Source organism: Tenrec ecaudatus, chromosome 6 (genome assembly GCF_050624435.1).
Source record: "Tenrec ecaudatus isolate mTenEca1 chromosome 6, mTenEca1.hap1, whole genome shotgun sequence".
NCBI lineage: Eukaryota > Metazoa > Chordata > Mammalia > Afrosoricida > Tenrecidae > Tenrec > Tenrec ecaudatus.
In genome coordinates, this window is record NC_134535.1 from 113,057,125 (window position 1) to 113,074,642 (window position 17,518).

General features: G+C 40.4%; 1 protein-coding gene across 1 annotated transcript in view; it reads right to left on the reverse strand.

Moving 5' to 3' along the window:
- Positions 1–17,518, reverse strand: part of PIK3C2G (phosphatidylinositol-4-phosphate 3-kinase catalytic subunit type 2 gamma) — a 419,757-nt gene that overhangs the window by 156,173 nt on the left and 246,066 nt on the right. The window contains exons 18-21 of the mRNA XM_075553327.1: positions 17,177–17,357; positions 12,694–12,807; positions 6,065–6,157; positions 4,387–4,516 (exon numbers count right to left, since the gene is read on the reverse strand). Of these exons, the coding sequence (XP_075409442.1) occupies positions 4,387–4,516; positions 6,065–6,157; positions 12,694–12,807; positions 17,177–17,357 (518 nt within the window). The remainder of the gene's footprint in view (positions 1–4,386; positions 4,517–6,064; positions 6,158–12,693; positions 12,808–17,176; positions 17,358–17,518) is intronic.

Here is a 17,518-nt window from a genome sequence, read left to right on the forward strand (position 1 = left end):
TTGCCATTAACTTAATAGCAATGAGTTTTTTTTAAATGTGTTTTTCCTTTTTGATGGGCAAAATATTGAATGTGCAAAAGAAGATTGAAAGAATACAGAGTCAGTGTGTTAAAAAGAACTAGATGACATTCTGCCATTTCAGGAGGTAGCATATGAGCAAGGACCAATGGTGCTGAAGAAAGAAGTTCAAATTGCATTTAAAGCATTAGCCAAAAACACAGCTCTGGGAATTCATGGGATAGTGATTGAAATGTTTCAGCAAGCTGATGAAACACTGGAATCACTCACTCATCTATGCCAAGATATTTGGAAGACAGTTACTTGGCCAGCTTACTGGAATAGTCCTATAATTGTACCCATTCCATAAATTCCACAAAATGTGACCCAACAGAATGTTCAAATTATATAACAATAGCATTGATATGACATGCAAATAAAATGTTGCTGAAGATAATCCAACAATGATTGTAACTGTACAATGACTAGGAGCTGCCAGAGATTCAGGTTGGATTCGAAAGAGGGTTTTTAACAAGGAACCTCATTGATAACATCAGATGGATCTTGACTGAAAGTAGAGAATACCCGAAAGATATTTACTTGTGTTTTCTTGATCATTCCGAGGAATTTGACTGTATGTTTCATAACATCCTATGGGTAATCTTGAGAAGAGTCAGAATTCCAGAACACTTCATTGTGCTCACACTGTATTTGTATATTGATCAAGACAACTGACTTTTGACAAAGGGCAAAGGCCCAATAAGCATTCAATTGGAAGCAGATGTTCTCTTCAATAGATGGTGATGGAAAATGGATATCTACAGAAGAATGGGAGAAAAATGAATTGGGAGCCATATCTCATCCCATACACAAAAAAAGACTCCAGGTGGATCAGCGATCTAAATATAAAACATGAAATTATCAGGATCATCCATGAGAAAGTTGGGACAAATCTAAGTGCCCATGTTCGGGGAATGCATGGGCTATCAGAGATAATAAAGAAAACATAGTCCATGGATGATAAAATAGATGAGTGGGACCTATTAAAAATAAAACACTGTGTACATTGAAAGAGTTCATTAAAAGTGAAAATAGAGAGCCCACAGATTGGGAAAAGATATTTAGTAATGACATAATGAACAAAGGATTAAGTACTAAAATCTATAGCATATTAAAAGCCTACAACATGTTGTCAGGAAAAAACTGACAACCCTTTGAGAAGGTAGGCAAAGGACCTGACCTGACGATTCACAAAGGATGGCCCTCGAATGGCTAACAAACATCTGAGGAAATGTTGCTGTTCACCAACTATCCGGGAAACGCAATTCAAAATTACCATGAGATAACATCTAACACCCAGAACTGTAGCCCAATTGGGAGCAACAAATGCTGTAGAGGATATAGTGAGATCAGAAGTCTTATTCACTGTTGGCCTGCAAATACATAATAACCACTCAAAAGGCAATATGGAGATTCCTAAAACAGATGGCTATTGAAATACAATATGACCCAGCAATACCATTACTGGGCATATACCCCAAAGAAATAAGAAATAGATCATAAAGAGATGTATGTTCCGCCAGGTTCAATGCAGCACAGTTCACAATAGCAAGAAGTTGGAAGCTGCCTAAATTCCCATTTGTAAAAGATTGGATTAAAAAGCCTTGGCATATACACACAATGGAATACTATACATCCCTAAAAAATGATGATGAAACTCTGAAACACCTCTAGACATGAAGGTATCTGGAAGACATGATGCTGAGTGAAGTTAGTCAATCACAGAAAGGAAAATACTATATGAGTCCACTACTGTAGAAATAAGCAGCAGAATGGACACAAGCTCAGGCTGGCAGGGCATCCAGTCTGCTGGCCAGGGAGCCAGAGAGGCTGACCAGTGCCACTGAATCATACAACATGCACTCTACATAAGTAATTTGAAGATCACTTTGCTGGGGGTGGGGGGCGGCTCATGTCAGCTGGGATCAAATGGTCAAGGGATGGGAAGGGGGTGTTATCTCCGGAATGGCTGCCATGTAAACCTATGATGTGTTCCCCTGGACAGGTAGAAACCCCTGTCAGGGGGAGATGAGGGATACTGATGGGAAAAATAAGTCAGGAGAGGCAGATAAAAAACAGACAAACAAACAAAACCTCCAAAAAATATAGATCCAGGAATGGGTTTTGGGCTCATACTAAATCCTAGCTCCAACTTAAGAACAATTAGTTCTTACATCATGGCCTGTTTGATACTCACCCTCAGGAAAGGAACACAGGAGATATGGATGCTATAGTAAAACGTGGAGAAGAAATTATATGGTTCCTGGCTATCTGATAAAGTACTGTCTAGGGCTGCGGTTCTCAACCTGTCGATCACAACCCCTTTGGGGGTCAAACGGGACTTTCACAGAGGTCACCTGATTTACAACAGTAGCAAAATTATAGTTATAAAGTAGCAACAAAAATAATTTTATGATCGGGAGTCACTACAACATGAGGAACTGTATTAAAGTGTCGTGACATTAGGAAGTTTGAGAACCATTGGTCTAGGGTCTTAAAAACTTGCCTCCAAACAAGCAGCCATCTAAATAAGATGTCAACTAAGTCTACATGGAAGAAGCACATCATCAGTCATTGAAGGATTGTAATTTATATAATCTAAAATATAAGGAGGGATTAGTAGTAAAGCTGAAATTGTGATAATCCAGTTGCAGAAGGCTATAGATGACAGTGGGAGCCCGAGATACCTGTGTGGGAACAACAAAGGAAATAAGCTTCTGGTGATCACCTTGCAGCCATAATTGAGGGATGGGAGGGAAGCGGTTACTAAGCAGAGTGCATTGAAGATAAGCAAGGAGAACAAAGGGAGAGACATGATGTGAACAGTCAAAACTCTGTCAGTTGATTCCCCCTCTGATGCATGCTGGACTTGATCTGGTTTTCAAAATGTTCTGTATTGTGTTTGTTTTGTTTTGTTCATACTAGGGTTTACCTCAGAGGTGTTATGTTATTGGGGGTTGCCTTCTTGAAGTTGGGTTATACGTTCTTTGATATACAGAGGGATACCCCTCCAAAATGGAATTTTTTTCAAAGCTATGCATTTAAAAAAACAACAACAACCTTATAACCTTCAAAGGACTCTCCACTACACTTACTACAGTTGTCATATCTGTGATTTCATTCTTGGAAATATTTTTCAAACTCATCTGTTTGGATAGCTGACAGTATCTCCCTCTTTTTTTCCTTCACCTATTCTTCTTCATCAAATAACTGTCCTTTCATGTCTTTCTTCATTCACAGAAACAAAAAGAAGTTGCTTGGAACAAGGTCAGGTAAATAAAGTGCATGAGGCAAGAGAGGCATGCTGTTTTTCACCAAAACTGGCAACTGAGATGGCTGCATGAGCAAGTGCATCGTCCTAGTGGCAAAACAAGTCCCTATCTGCCACAAATCAAGCCTTTTTGTCGCACACTGTTATGCAATCTTTTCAGAACATCTAAATAGAAAGCTTGATTTCTATTTAGATTTCTATTAGATTTCTTGATTTCTGACCTAGTGGAATGAACCCCAAATGTACTATCCCCCTCACATTAAAAAAAAGCAACATCTTAATCTTTGATTTCACTTCATGAGCTCTTTTGGGGTAAGGTGATGATGGTATCTTTCATTGACTTGATTGAGGTTTGCTTTTGGGGTTGTAAGAATAGCACCATGTCTCATCATCAGCAATGACCTTGGGAAAAAAGATTCAGAGCTGTTCTGTCAAAGCAAAGCATCTTTCAGTCAATGCTCTTTTTGCTGGCCAGTAAGAACCCAATGCCCAAATTTCATAATGACCCTTCTCATTCCCAAATTTTCTGTTCTGCATTTCGTAATGTTTCAGTGTTATCCAAAAGGTTGTCGGTGGCTCATGCCTCAGATATGGACAGCCTAGTCCTTCCTTGTAGCCTGCTCTAGTCTGGAAGCTGCGCTAACACCGGGTCACTTTGGGTGATCCTGCTGTATTTGAAACCCAGTGAGTGACACACCTTCCGGCTCACAGCGCCCCACCAGCCACCACAGTGTGACAAACTTTTAAAGTAGTGGTTTCTATTATTAACTTATCAAAAAAGATAAATGAATTAGTTATGATAACTAACACTTATTGATATACACAACAAAGTCATTGTTCATAATATTTACGCTGTCAAGTGACTAATATCTAAAGGCACATTGTACTTTACACAAAATTTGGGCCTTAAATTTCTGTTAATCTTTGTTTTGTTTTTAGAAAAAGTTATTTATCTCATGGATTAAAAAAAAATCTTAACTACAGCGAAACTGTGGAAATTTTGGTGCATGTGTGAGAAAAATAATGTAAGTCAATTCGACTTTTTAACCTATACCGACCTTGTCCTTTCCCTGTGGATAGACATCTATAAATGATCATTTGCATATCCAGGCCCTCCTGCAGCCAAATGTTGTCCATCACTTGAATAATCTGCAGAACAAGCATATCTTGGCGAAGATCATCTCCTTCCTGTTAAATAATAAAAAAAAAGATAGATTGGTTTCTCCCTGGATTTAATTAACAGCAAGCAAACATGGTATATGTCCTTATTTTCTTGGATACTTTGAGACCAGATTTAAATTTTTTAAAGTTGTTTTATTAGCATCAACAGCCAATTAGCCAGTAAGCACAGTATGCACTGGCTTACAATAAGTGAAGTAAACATAAATTTAATTGTGTTACTTACTAATCTGTAGTGCACTGGTAGAATTGTTCACTACTGGTGAAATTGATCACTACAAGTAAGTAAACCAGCAAAATTAAGACTTTCCATAGCTTGCTTTTTGGGCAATCTGTCCCTGATTAGCACCAAGACTACTTCTGCCTCTCACATGAGGTAAAAGAAAATGAGCACATCCTTTAAAATAATTACAGAAGCTTTAGTCATCAGGTTAAAAGTGCTGCTCAGATGCCATTCTTTGATCATCATTTTCCGGTGTATTAACTGTGCACAGTTTTTTAGATGGAGTCTTAGAGGGAGGGTAGAGGAAGGTTTATCCAGATTTCAAACAGGCAGGAGAGACTCCATCTAGGTGAAACATGACTTGGTACGCCAGAAGCTCATGCCCTGATATGCAGTTAGAATGCCAAGAGCTTCTTAACTAGGACTATAAATAGCACATACATGATTCATCAGACTTTGGATCAGCCAGCTCTCTTACGAAGGCAGTTAAACAGTTTTCTGAGCCAACAGCCTTTGAGAGTAATGAGAAATGATCAAGGAGCACTTTTCTAGCCCAGGTGAAGGAAATGAACTATGTCCATAGCAGAAGGATAGTTTTACATGTTGGCAGTGATTGGCAGTTTGGTTTTGAATGCTTTCCTGATCATATGCAGAAATTCTGCCGAGACTGATCCCCCTCCCCCCCCCCCAAAAAAAAGGCAGTGTCCCAGGACCACTCTGCGGTTACACAGGCCCAAGTAAAAGTAGGAATGTGTTCATGATTATCTCCCCAAAGAGTGAGAGTGGAGAGAAAACATCATAATACAAACACCACCACTCTGAACTCCGGTTGCGTGGTTGCCTGGACAACTGAGTACATTAACTGGATGCTTGCAAACCTGAGCGTTTGCATACAGCTTTCTCTTTCGCCCCCCCTTCCTGCCTTTCCTGTAACTGTTACTCTTTTCCTCCATTTTCTCAAGATTTTCAAGATGAGAAACTGAAATGACCCAGATAAATTTGAGTCTCATTCAGTGTCTCTGCCAAAAGAAAAACTGTGTCCTGGGGGCTCACACACACTCAGCTTTTCGTGGCCCTCAAAGGCGATTGTGCAATTTCATTGATTGAAGCATATCCTTTAAAGCCTTGCCCTGAATGTTCATTGGCTTTAAGCCAGTAATGTTTGATTTATTGCCAATCGTATTTGGTACTGTAGTGCTATAAAATGATAGAATATACAGTAATTGGGGAATCTTTGTGTTACTACAGGAAAATAGCTACAAGAATTTCCTCTTGTGAGTAATAAATCAATTGCCCTGCCCAGGGGATTGGTGATTCACGGAGAACATCTGTACCTTAAACATAATGCTGATTTTCTTGCCCATTGGATTCGCATTGATGAATGTGATCTTCAGTGGCAATGCATTGGATGTAAAATATGAACAGGCCTGCAAGAAGAGACCAAGAGCACAATCGTGACAAAGCAAATGGAGCTCTCTCCCTGAAATCACGGTCCCAAGCAATATTTGTTAAAGGAGTAAATATCACGCACATGACTAATTTTCATATTCGGTCATAGCAAAAACCTGCCCATGTTTATTATTTTTAAACCCCAATTTATTTATTTATAGAAAACATTTCCTTTGAAATCAAACTTTCAGCAGGCCTTAAATCTCCAACTTGATTTTTTTTCCTTCACTGAACATTGATGATATGCTTGAAGTTTAAATACCTAAACAATATGTATGGGGCTTATGCTAGTCTGTTAAAAGCTAAAAGCTAAAATCTGTTTTTTTAAAAATATATAGTTCCCTTTATTTTTTACCTGCAGCATACTTTATGGAAGCATGAATATAGAATTAAGAAAGACCTAAGTAATATAATGCCTTTAATAGTGCTGGGAATGATTTAGTTGCTTGAAAAAAATCACTAGATTTCTCTTTCTCTTCTTGTTAATAAATATTTTCTTATTTGTAGAAATAACAGCACAACCCATATTTCCTCTCCTAGTTTCTTTCTGCATTTCCGTTTTCACGCTATGTTGTTGGTGACTTTCCATTGCTGCTTATTTTGTTTCCACGTCCTTAAAATTGTTAAGTGTCTAAAGGCTGTCCTTAAGCTATTGGGTATCCAGCTTGATAATGAAGAGATAAATCAATAGTAACAGTGGGAAATACCTTGATGTTTTCAATTTATCAACTTAGTAAAATATACTCTAATGTATGTTGAAGGTTCAGTTGGAATATCATTATTTTTGATAAATCCAAAATCAGCAGTAGCTGAGAGGAAAGGATATATTCTTAACGTACCTATCAACAGAGTTCTAAACTAATCTCTAAACAAACACAAACCCTAGCTGAGGAAATCAATCTGAGATTTTGCAGTAATGGCTGAAGTTACTTGTTAAGTAATGACCTCCGGTTGTAAGAAATCAGTTAATCAGGGATCATGGCACCTTCTGTCATGGATATTGAACTAGGAAATCCTGCATCAGGCAAGACATGAATCGGTATCAGTAGTTGTCGCAACCGGCTCACTCAAATTTTGGAGGACTTGGTCAGGTAGCACAGGTCCAGAAAAGAGACAATGACTGAAAGGGGATTTGAAGGAGGGGCTTAGTACTTTTCTCTTAATCCCAAACCACTCTGCTTCCATTGTTTTATATTTTGGGTTTTTTTCCCCCACATACAAAGCATTGTTTGAGAGTCAAGTACAAAAATTATACATGTATGTGTATATATTTAACCTATATGAGCAAGCTGTTATCTGTATTCCAACAGAGAGAGACATCGTGCTTGCCAGCAGAGTACACATAAGTTAGCATGGAAGTAGATATGCATATTAAGTTCAAATCATTTATAAGGCCGTGTATAAACAGAGGAGCGTTTAAAGGAGAAAATCTGCAGGACGCGAGCTGGCTTTTACAGATGGTGAAGGCACAGATGAATACACAGGAGGAAAGTTTTCCAGTGAGGCTTTGCTGTCCACATTGTAAGCGTTTACTCTAAAGGAGCCTTCGTGGTGCATTGCTTAAGCACTGGACTGATAACCAAACTGATAATCACACTCACCAGCTGCCCTGCTGGAAAATATGTATGGCAGTCTGAATCGGTAAATATTTCACCTTGGGGAGCCTGTGGGGTCCTTCTACCCCGTCCTATAAAGTACTATGAGTTGGAATGGGCTCCAGAGCAAAGGAATTATTTCTGCTAGCTTACTTGTTTTCAAACGCTTATCTAGACCCTTCTCATTTGCCTTTCCCAATCCACCCAAGCTGTTTGGATTGCAACAGTGAAAAAGGAATCAAGAAGCTTGGAGAATGACTTTATGTAAATGATCCAGTGAAAGCGCTGGAATAGGAAATGGAAGAGATGAAGTCTATCCGTGAGAAGCACACAATCTGAGCATGGTTGTATCACAAAGTTCTTAGGCTGCCGCTAGGAAAGGCATTTCCTCTTTCATTGCATCAGTAAGGTTTCTCCCCAGTAGGGGCCCCTGGATGTCAGTGAGTTGGGATTTCAGAATGAACTCCTGTACATCCATTGTATTTACAAGTTTTCTCCTCATGAGGGGTACTCTGGTGTTCAATGAGATGGGAGCTCTAACAACAGATCTTTTCACATTCACTTCTTCTCCCCTGAGCAGATTTGGTTAATCAGCAATGAGTCACTTGGTCTACCTAAAGGCACTACCATCCTCATACACATAGAAGTTCTCTCTCACATTATTCATTAGGTGGGAGCTCCAATTGGAAGCTTTGGCACATGTTGATCACACAGATAGAGAGTCTCTTCAGACTTCTTTAATGTTCAGGAAGAAAGGAGGGCAGATTTAAAAATTCCATATGTCCTCAAACTTGTCATTTGTAGTATTTTAATTTAAAAAAAAAATTTTGGAGGGACTGGTTCTTCATTTCAAAAGACATGTGTCAATTTTCAGTATCAAAACTAATATTTTTTAGAATTTTTAAAATTTGTTTTAAAACTTTTGATTGTGCACTAGGTGAAAATTTACAGAGCAGATCTTTGCTCTTATATTGAATAATTTATGCTCATTTTATTTCAACTCATTGATTTCTTGTTTTTTAAATCATTTTACTGGGGGCTCATACAACTCTTATCACAATCCATACATACATCCATTGTGTCAAGCACTTTTGTACATTTGTTTCCCTCATCATTCTCAAAACATTTGCTTTCTGCTTGAACCCTGGGTATCAGCTTCTCATTTTTCCCCTCCCTCCCCCTTCCCCCATGAAGCCTTGTTGATGTATAAATTATTAATATTTTGTCATATCTTACACCATCTGATGTCTCCTTTTACCCACTTCTCTGCTGTCCATCCCGCAGGGAGGAAGTTATATGTAGATATTTGTAATCTGTTCCCCCTTTCTTCCTCACCTTCCCCCACCCTCCCGGTATTGCCACTCTCACCACTGGTCCTGAGGGGTTCATCTGTCCTGATTCACTGCGTTTCCAGTTCTTATCTGTACCAGCATACATCGTCCGGTCCAGCCGGATTTGTAAGGTAGAATTGGGATCATTAAGGGGGGTGGGGGTTAGGAAGTATTCAAGAACTAGAGGAATGTTGTATGTTTCATCATTGTTACACTGTGCCATGACAGGCTTGTCTCCTCCCGTGGCTCTTCTACAAGGGAATGTCCAATTTCCCACAGATGGGCTCTAGGTTCCCACTCTTCACACCCTCCTCATTTTTTTTATTGGTCTTTGATGCCTGATACCTTATCTCTTTGATGCCTTGTGATCTCACAGGCTGGTGTGTTTCTTCCATGTGAACTTTGTTGTTTCTCAGTTAGATGGCTGCTTGTTTATCTTCAAGCCTATAGGACCTCAGACTCTGTATCTTTTGATAGCCGGGCTCCATCAGCTTTCTTCACCACATTTGCTTGTGCTCCCATTGTCTTTGATTTTTATCTGTGTCTATTATTTTAAAGAAACCACTTTTCTCTTCTGCTACCTTTAGGTTATTCGTCCAGCTCTTATCTTCACAGGCATCTCCAGCCTCAAGCCCCCCCAGGGACCATCCTGGAGAATTCGCCTGTTCTCCTGCCAGCTGACTTCCATCCTTCAGAAATGTCCTACTTTAGAGTCATCTCTGACCATCCTGTTCTGACCTGCCAGAAAGGCCAGGATGTGATGCTTTTCAAAGGGCTCTCTGTTGATCTTTCTATTTCTTATGAGTGTAGTCTATGGACATGTTCTCATTTGACATATACTGACTACTGATACTTTCTCCTTTAAGCACAGTTATCAATGGTTGGTCTCCTAAATTTCTCACTGGGAGAAGGACAGGAGCCAGAAGAGTAAATGAGAAATGTTTTCATAGAGAGGTGTTCATCAGGACACACAGAGCGTCAAGGTGGGCTCCAGGCACAGAACTCTCACTGATATGTGAGATCTAAACCATTTTTCTATCGCGTTCAAGTTGTCTCTTTTCCAAATACATGTGTGTTCCTTTGTTGGGGCTGGAACCTCTCGTGCTTCATTGAGATGGCACTGGAATTCCTCTATCTTGGACCTGGTTTCCATCCAGGTCTGGAACTTCCTTGGAAGCATACCTGATAACTGCTACAGTGACAATGAGCCAGTAGTTCCAAGACATGCTTCTTGGTGGGTATCTCTAGCATCTCCTGCCAGCAACAGAGTTTACAGAGCTTGGTACTATAATGTTTGACATGCCGACAGGTCTCAGGAGCTCTTTTACAGAGTTGTGTATGGGGGCAGGAGCATCATATAGTCACAGTTTCCCTGCTCTTCACTGTACTCATTGGTGGCCAGTGTGTTAAATATTTCTGGATAGAGGCATAGAACACACACACAGCCCTATTTAGGAAGATTTTGGAGTGTCAGATAAAGCAGTACATGGCATGGAGTTAGTTCCATGGAAAGGTCCTATACCGCTGACCCCGGATGAAGTTGCTTACAAGGCCACCTATTTGGCCACCACCATGGCAGCCATTTTTCCTTGCCAGACTGATGTCCCACAAAGCCACTGCTCTCATAAGGAAGAACTCATTTTCAATTTTAATTGAAAAAATAAAACAAAAGAGAAATCCTTTCCCTTCTTAGGGGAAACCAATTAAACCTTGGATTCCATGATTCCTACAGTTCTTAATGTCATTGAGCCTGACCCCAAGGTACTTCAAAATGTAGAGTTTTCATCTGACCTCAGCATTAATGAAGAGCCATTGTTAATAATAATGCAAATAGTTTGAATAGATTTGTTTCAGATAGTATAGTTTAGTTTTAGAATTTGATATCTTATTTTGTTATTATTGAAAATAGGCTTACGAAGCATATTTGAAAGTCTTTACCCTATCTTTGTAGGGGTTAAGTCAAGAACAGTTTCATCTCAAAGACGATGGTATCAAATTGTTAGCAAAACTCTTCACCTTCAAGCTAACAATAATAGGATTATTCTTCTAACCATTGTATTTGTTTTCTGTGCTGACTTATGCTTTCCCAGTTAAATAAAATTGATTGTACATCCATGATGACTTAACAGCTTCACTTATAAATCTCAGTTATAAATGCTTCTCTTCATTAGTGTATTTCCATGGGTGGACTTTAATGAAGGAGGCTTCACAAGTTCATTAGATGCAGAGATTAAAATTGTAGGTCAAAGAAGGTTGATGGAAGCGTTACTATATGACAGAGGATCAGGAGAAAAGGAGTCTGTCAGCCTGGCAACACCAAGAAGGATTTCCTAGGCATAAGTAAAGTCACAAATTATATTTTGTGGCTCACTTACAGATGGACATCAATGAATTTTAAATTGAATAAAAACTGAGACATTGTAACTAATCATGTATTATTGTACTAAGCATGGTTAGACACATGGTCTAAAAAAAGCCTGCATGGGTGGCCAAATTAACCATTTTAAACAAGTTGAAAAAATAAATTCAGTGACTTGCATTGTTGTATTGTGGTAGTTACATAATGTATTGTCAATTTGAGACTTAAGAGTGAATGGGATGGAGTTTAGCCTGTCAATCAGCTTGCAGCTTGCTGACACCTTTTGGAGCCGCCAAGGAGGCAAACAGCTCATTGGAGGAGGGACACTCAGACACTTACTGTAAGACACACCTGTTGACATATGGAGCTACGCTAGAGCCCTGGAGCTGAAGGAGCCACATGGAGAGCTCTACCAGAGCTGAGATGCTTATACCACCATTGGATCCACAAAACTTTCCACCCACTGGCCTGTGATTTTCCTGTATTTGGCATCATTGCATGGCTGTGTGAGTCTAAGGAAGAATTTGTGGACTAGTATCAACATATGGGGTAATGTCAGACTTACGGACTTGATCTGGACTGGCATGGAATTTTTCTCAATATTCAATTGCTCTTGTATATAAAACTCTTATATGCATATGAGTGTCTATGAGTTTGTTTCTCTAGTCTACCCAGACTAACACAGTTTTATATATATATATTCATGAGAAGTATTCTTTTATAAATACATCTATGTTCTATGTATGCATATGTATATAAATAATGCTTCATATAAATATAAATAGGAGCAAAATGGAGAAATGTATATATATATATATATATACAACTGTGCTTGTTTGTTTTAGAGTTATTTTTTTAACTCTTCAGTATGGTGTTCTGTTGGAGAATAGGATTTGCCATGTAGTAGTTGTTCAATAAATACTTGACCTTGGTGGTGATAAAAAAAAACAGTGCTTCTCACTTATTTTATTATATATATTTATATATAATATATACATATTTTCCTTGAACAAAGCTGATAGATAATTTGTCTTTAAATAACAGATCATATGATAAGGCTAATATAACATGACCCCAACTGGTCATAGAGTATCAGCGTGCATGAATTTGGATAGGGTTCAATAATTTTCCTCTACATATTTGCAATGATAATTTTAAAATTGTTTTTGCCTTCCAAAACCCAGTACACTAAATAATACAAAGTAGAAATACTGAGAAAATAGACTTACATCACGGTCAATTCCTTTTATGCGAAGGGCAGGGTTCAGAGGCAGATGACAGATACCAGTATTTATATCCTGAAAGAATTCCACAAGTCTGTCCATTTCTTTCTTCAGTACCTCCTGTGAAAAATCATTAAAAAAGTATTTAAACAGCTTGACATTTCCTGCACGTTTAAAACCTCTTCTCATCGATTATATAAACTCTTTAATTCAAGGGTTGTACATTTTTGTAACTCTGGGGTCAGCCGGGTGATGTACTCCGTATGAGGAGGCAGCAGGCTAAAGACTACAGGGCTCGGGGGAAAGGAGGAACTAAAGAAGATGTGACCTCTCTCCAGGTTCCTAAAACCAACTAGGAATAAAACAAAGCAGAGCACAGACTCAAACAAAATATGTTGAGACAGTTTGGGCCGGCAACCCATCAATTTGTAATCCTTGGCTGAAGTAATTAGTAGCAAACTCCACGTCTGGAAACTTCCTGAAATTGTAGCTTGTAACTCTGAATACTTAAACAGGACGACAGTACCAACAGTACACTTTAGAAAAAAAATTCATGTTTTAGGAGCAATTATATAAAAGTGACTATTGTATAAAATATAACAATACCTGTGCACAACATTTTCTAGATAGCAATGAGTGCTTTTTGATACTTGATGTCCTCACTTCTTAATATATGTGGAAAGTCAGTGACCAGAAAGCACACCTTTAAGACTGTGTACCTCCTGATGAATGAGGAGACAGTACCAACAATCCATCCCAAAACAAAAGAGAAATTCCTTTAACTCATTTCTGAAAACTACTTCCAGCCCACTTCTAAGGATTAAGATATTGGTGTATATATATGTATGGATTGTGATAAGAGTTGTATGAGTCCCTAATAAAATGTTTTTAAAAGATATCATATCTATCATGCTTTCCGAACTCTCGAGAGATTCTTAGCATTGACTGCTGGCTCACTGGCGAGCAATAAAATCCGTGACTTGTAGCATGAAGTAAAGTTACATGGTGAGAAATGAGGCAAAACTCTACCAATCTTTTTCTGTTTGAAAGTGTCTTGTCCATATCTGGGTTTCCCTGTTGAATTTCATAGAGGGAAGCCTTTGCTCTGTTTGTTTAACCAAACTTTGCTCTCTGTTGGGAGCCCTGGTGGCAGTGTTGGGCTGAAAATGATAGGGTCATCAATTCAAACCTCTCAGCCATTGTCCCACAGGAGGTCGGGCGATTCACACCTGTAAAGATTTACAGCCTAAGAAACCCTGTCTTCAGTCAGGATGAGTCAGAACTGACTCTCTGGCAGCAGGTTGGATGTTTGGTACAGTGATGTCAAAGTAGTGCTTAAGCAACTACCAGTGACTGATATCGTGAGAACATCTCCCGCCTCTATCTCTTGCTATTTTCATGTGAAGGGGTGTTTTCAGAAAAACAATAAAAATAAGATGAATATATTTGAGTGAATAATGTCAATATCACAATGGAATTTGGTGTTAGCAGTATAAAAGTATCACAAATGTTTTTGTGACCCTAGACTGCATCTTTTAACATAAGATAAAAATCATACTTACACATAAAATTTATCACGATAAAATGCTTTTATTTCACGTGCTGTCAACTTTTGGTCCATTACTAGAAAATAACCAATGAGTGCTCAGAAATATGACGGATCCTAGAATTCCCTCTGCATTGTCCCTCATGGTGTGCATCTTCAGGCACCTTCATATATGCAGAGTGCATATGTTTCTAATTTAAAATCAAACCCATGCTCATGCTTTTTATGTTCCATTGCCCCCAAAGCAGCACAGCTTCTGGAATTGCTACTAAATGATGACCAGCCAGGTAAAAATCTTGAACTGGGAAAAAATTCTGGAACACTGTATTTAGATGTATTCATATTGATTTCTTAAAGATTCCTGATGATTTTTTAAGATGGATGAAAAGCAGTTTCCTTGAGGATAAAAATACATATTGGAATCAACTTCCTGTTCTTAATTCATAATATATAGTAAGGACATGAATGCTATTGACTCAATTCGATGTCAAGTCTGACTCATAGCGGCTCTACAGGACAGAATGGACTTGGCCTCTGTGGGATCCAACGCTGTCACTTTTTTTTCCATAATAGAAAGCCCACTCTTTCTCCTGGGGAGCAGCTGGTGCTTTAGAACTGCTGACCTTGCAGTTAGCAGCCCAACATGTAATCCATTACACCGCCAGGGTTCCTATATGCTATTGAGATGTCCATTGTCTTCCTACATCTAAAATGTTGAATTTAAAAGAACCTACACAATGATCAGTGAAGGGAACTAGTGATGCAGATAATTAAAAAGAGCAAATGATCTTTCATTAGATCCAGGAAATGAATGGCCAGGTCTACTACTATGACACAATGTTGTGACAACCATCCATGGGTTTGATTTCAGTGCAAAGAATGCTACTGTCCTTACTCATATGGGATTTTCTCATTTAGTTAATTTTATCTGTTTTAAGATAAATGCGTTTAAAAATGTGCCTTGGTTGGTGAAATGTTAGAAAATCTAGATAGACGAAGAGGCCCTAAAATTCATTTGTATTGTGCTGCCACTTTGAGTGGCCCATTAAGTCCTTTCAGTCAAACTACCTTTAAGTTGGTCCCTTTTTTTTTTTTTTTTCTTCACAGTTGAGCTTGCTTTATGGGTGGCATGCTGGCTGGGTCGTGGGGGCAGGGCAAAGACTTGGACTGAGCTTATCAAGGGACTGGGGCATGGCATCCTAGCTGGTGCCAGGATGGGATTAACTCCTTCAGGATGGAGGGGCCATGGGAAGAGGCGGCAGAGAGCGAGGAGAGGTGGGGAAGGAGGGAGGGGTGACAAGGGGATGGGGTAGGAAGAGAGACAAAGGGAAGGCAAGGAGGAGACAAAAAACAGGGCCTGGCTGGGGCTGACGTCCAAACCAGAGGTGCTCCGTCCGGTCAGCAGCAGGAGAGGCTCAAAGGGGAGCCTCCCGGGAAGTGTAGGCAGCCATGAGGGCCCGCTTCAGCTGCTCATAGGTGACGAACATCACCACGTTCCAAGAGCCCAGGCGGAGAAAGGAGGGCATGACCCCTTTGTAGAAGGCCCGGGGCCCCTCCTTCTGGAACATGGTAAGGGCGCAGTTGCCAGCACTGCTGTACTGACCCAGGGCAGAGTTCATATATCTTGTCTTGACCACGTCGACGGGGGAGGCGATAACGGTGGTGCAGAAGCCGGCACCGAAGGCGGAAATGAAATGGCAAGGGAGGTCATCTGTCATGAGGTTGGCCTTCAGGAGGGAATCTTTGATGAGGTCATAGGTCACCAGTTCAGCACAGTTGACAATGGCATTCCGAGCCACATTGGGTGAGGTCCCTTTCCAGAGTCCCTGAAACCCTTCCTCCTGAGCAATGGTCTTGTAGGCATCCACAGTGCTCTGGTATCTTCGGCCACCTCCAGCCCGGGCCTGAGCTTGGAACCGGACCTTCACCACATCTGTGGGCTGGGCCACCACCACAGCCAGGGCACCAGTGGTGCTGCCTGCCAGGAGGCGGCTACCAATGCCGGCATGCTCAGAGCTCTTGGTGTAGAACTGCTTGACGGAGTCATAAAGGCCGATGCGAACAGAGGCGAAGCTCATCTGGCGCTGGAGGCCGGCGACCAGCCCATTGTAGAGGCTGCGGGGGCCCTCTGTGCGCACCATGGTCAGGATGGTGCCCAGCACGCCGCGGTACTGAGCGCTGGCTATGGACCGCACTGGCCCTTGGCTTTCTCCTTGGATCTGCAGCCGGACTTTAGCGGTATCCAGGGGGAAGGTGATGAGATCCGCGATGCAGGCGGCTGTGCCAGTCCCCAGGAACTTCACCGTGGCGGTCGGGGGCACATCGGTAGCCTTGAACCCAACCATGATGCTGACTTCCTGCTACCTCCCAGTGATGAAGACAGGTGGAGAAGGGGAGGGCACCTTCAATCAGCAACAAGACGAGATAGAGGAACTCTGCCGGAATCCGGACTTGTAAGGTCTCACGATGAGGCCTCCGAAGATCAGGCTTCTCTAAAGACGTCCCATTCTTCAAAGCCAACAGTGGCGATCAGGATCTGATCTCTTTGGTTTTCCATAGAAAATAGCTGAGATATGGAACACCTATTGGTCATACTATGTATCCGGGCCGCGGGGAGAACACGAGATGCAGGCGGCAGTGCGGTCGGCGGGGACCCAGTCGGAGATGAAGCCGTCGAGGTGCAGCGGCGCCAGTCGGGTGGGCTGTCAAGTTGGTCCATTTATGTCAAGTTCCTGGAGATTAGAATATCATGTCCTGGTGACAGCCATTATCATTAACTTACTCGATCGATGGAAAAGTTGATTAAGGTGATTGATTTAAGGATCATATAACTAAATGTAGTTTAGAATTTGCTATCTAAATTATGCGATTAAAATTTAATTGGAACAAATTCTAAAACAAAAAAAGCAACGTCCCCACATGAAGATAGAGTTCTCAACAAACCTGTCTTTGAGGGTCACTGGCAGACTTGACTTTCCCCCCAATAGCTCCCAAAATTTTAAGAAGTTTCTTCTCCTTGGAAAACTCATCACTTAAGGCTTTTCCTACACAGAATTGGAGAGCAGCCAGAAGCTTCTGGTACCAGCTTTTAAAATACGTTTCATTCTGTGCATCCTTTAGCAGCCTGTAGGAAAGAGAGAAAAATAATTATTTGTTTCTAAAGCTGATTTTTTTAAACCACCTCGAGCAGGAACAATAGTGCATTTTAGCCTAATCTGTATTTGGTGGCTTTGGGCAGGCGAACAACCTAAAATAGGAGAAAATGTTGTTTATTTCTTGGATGCC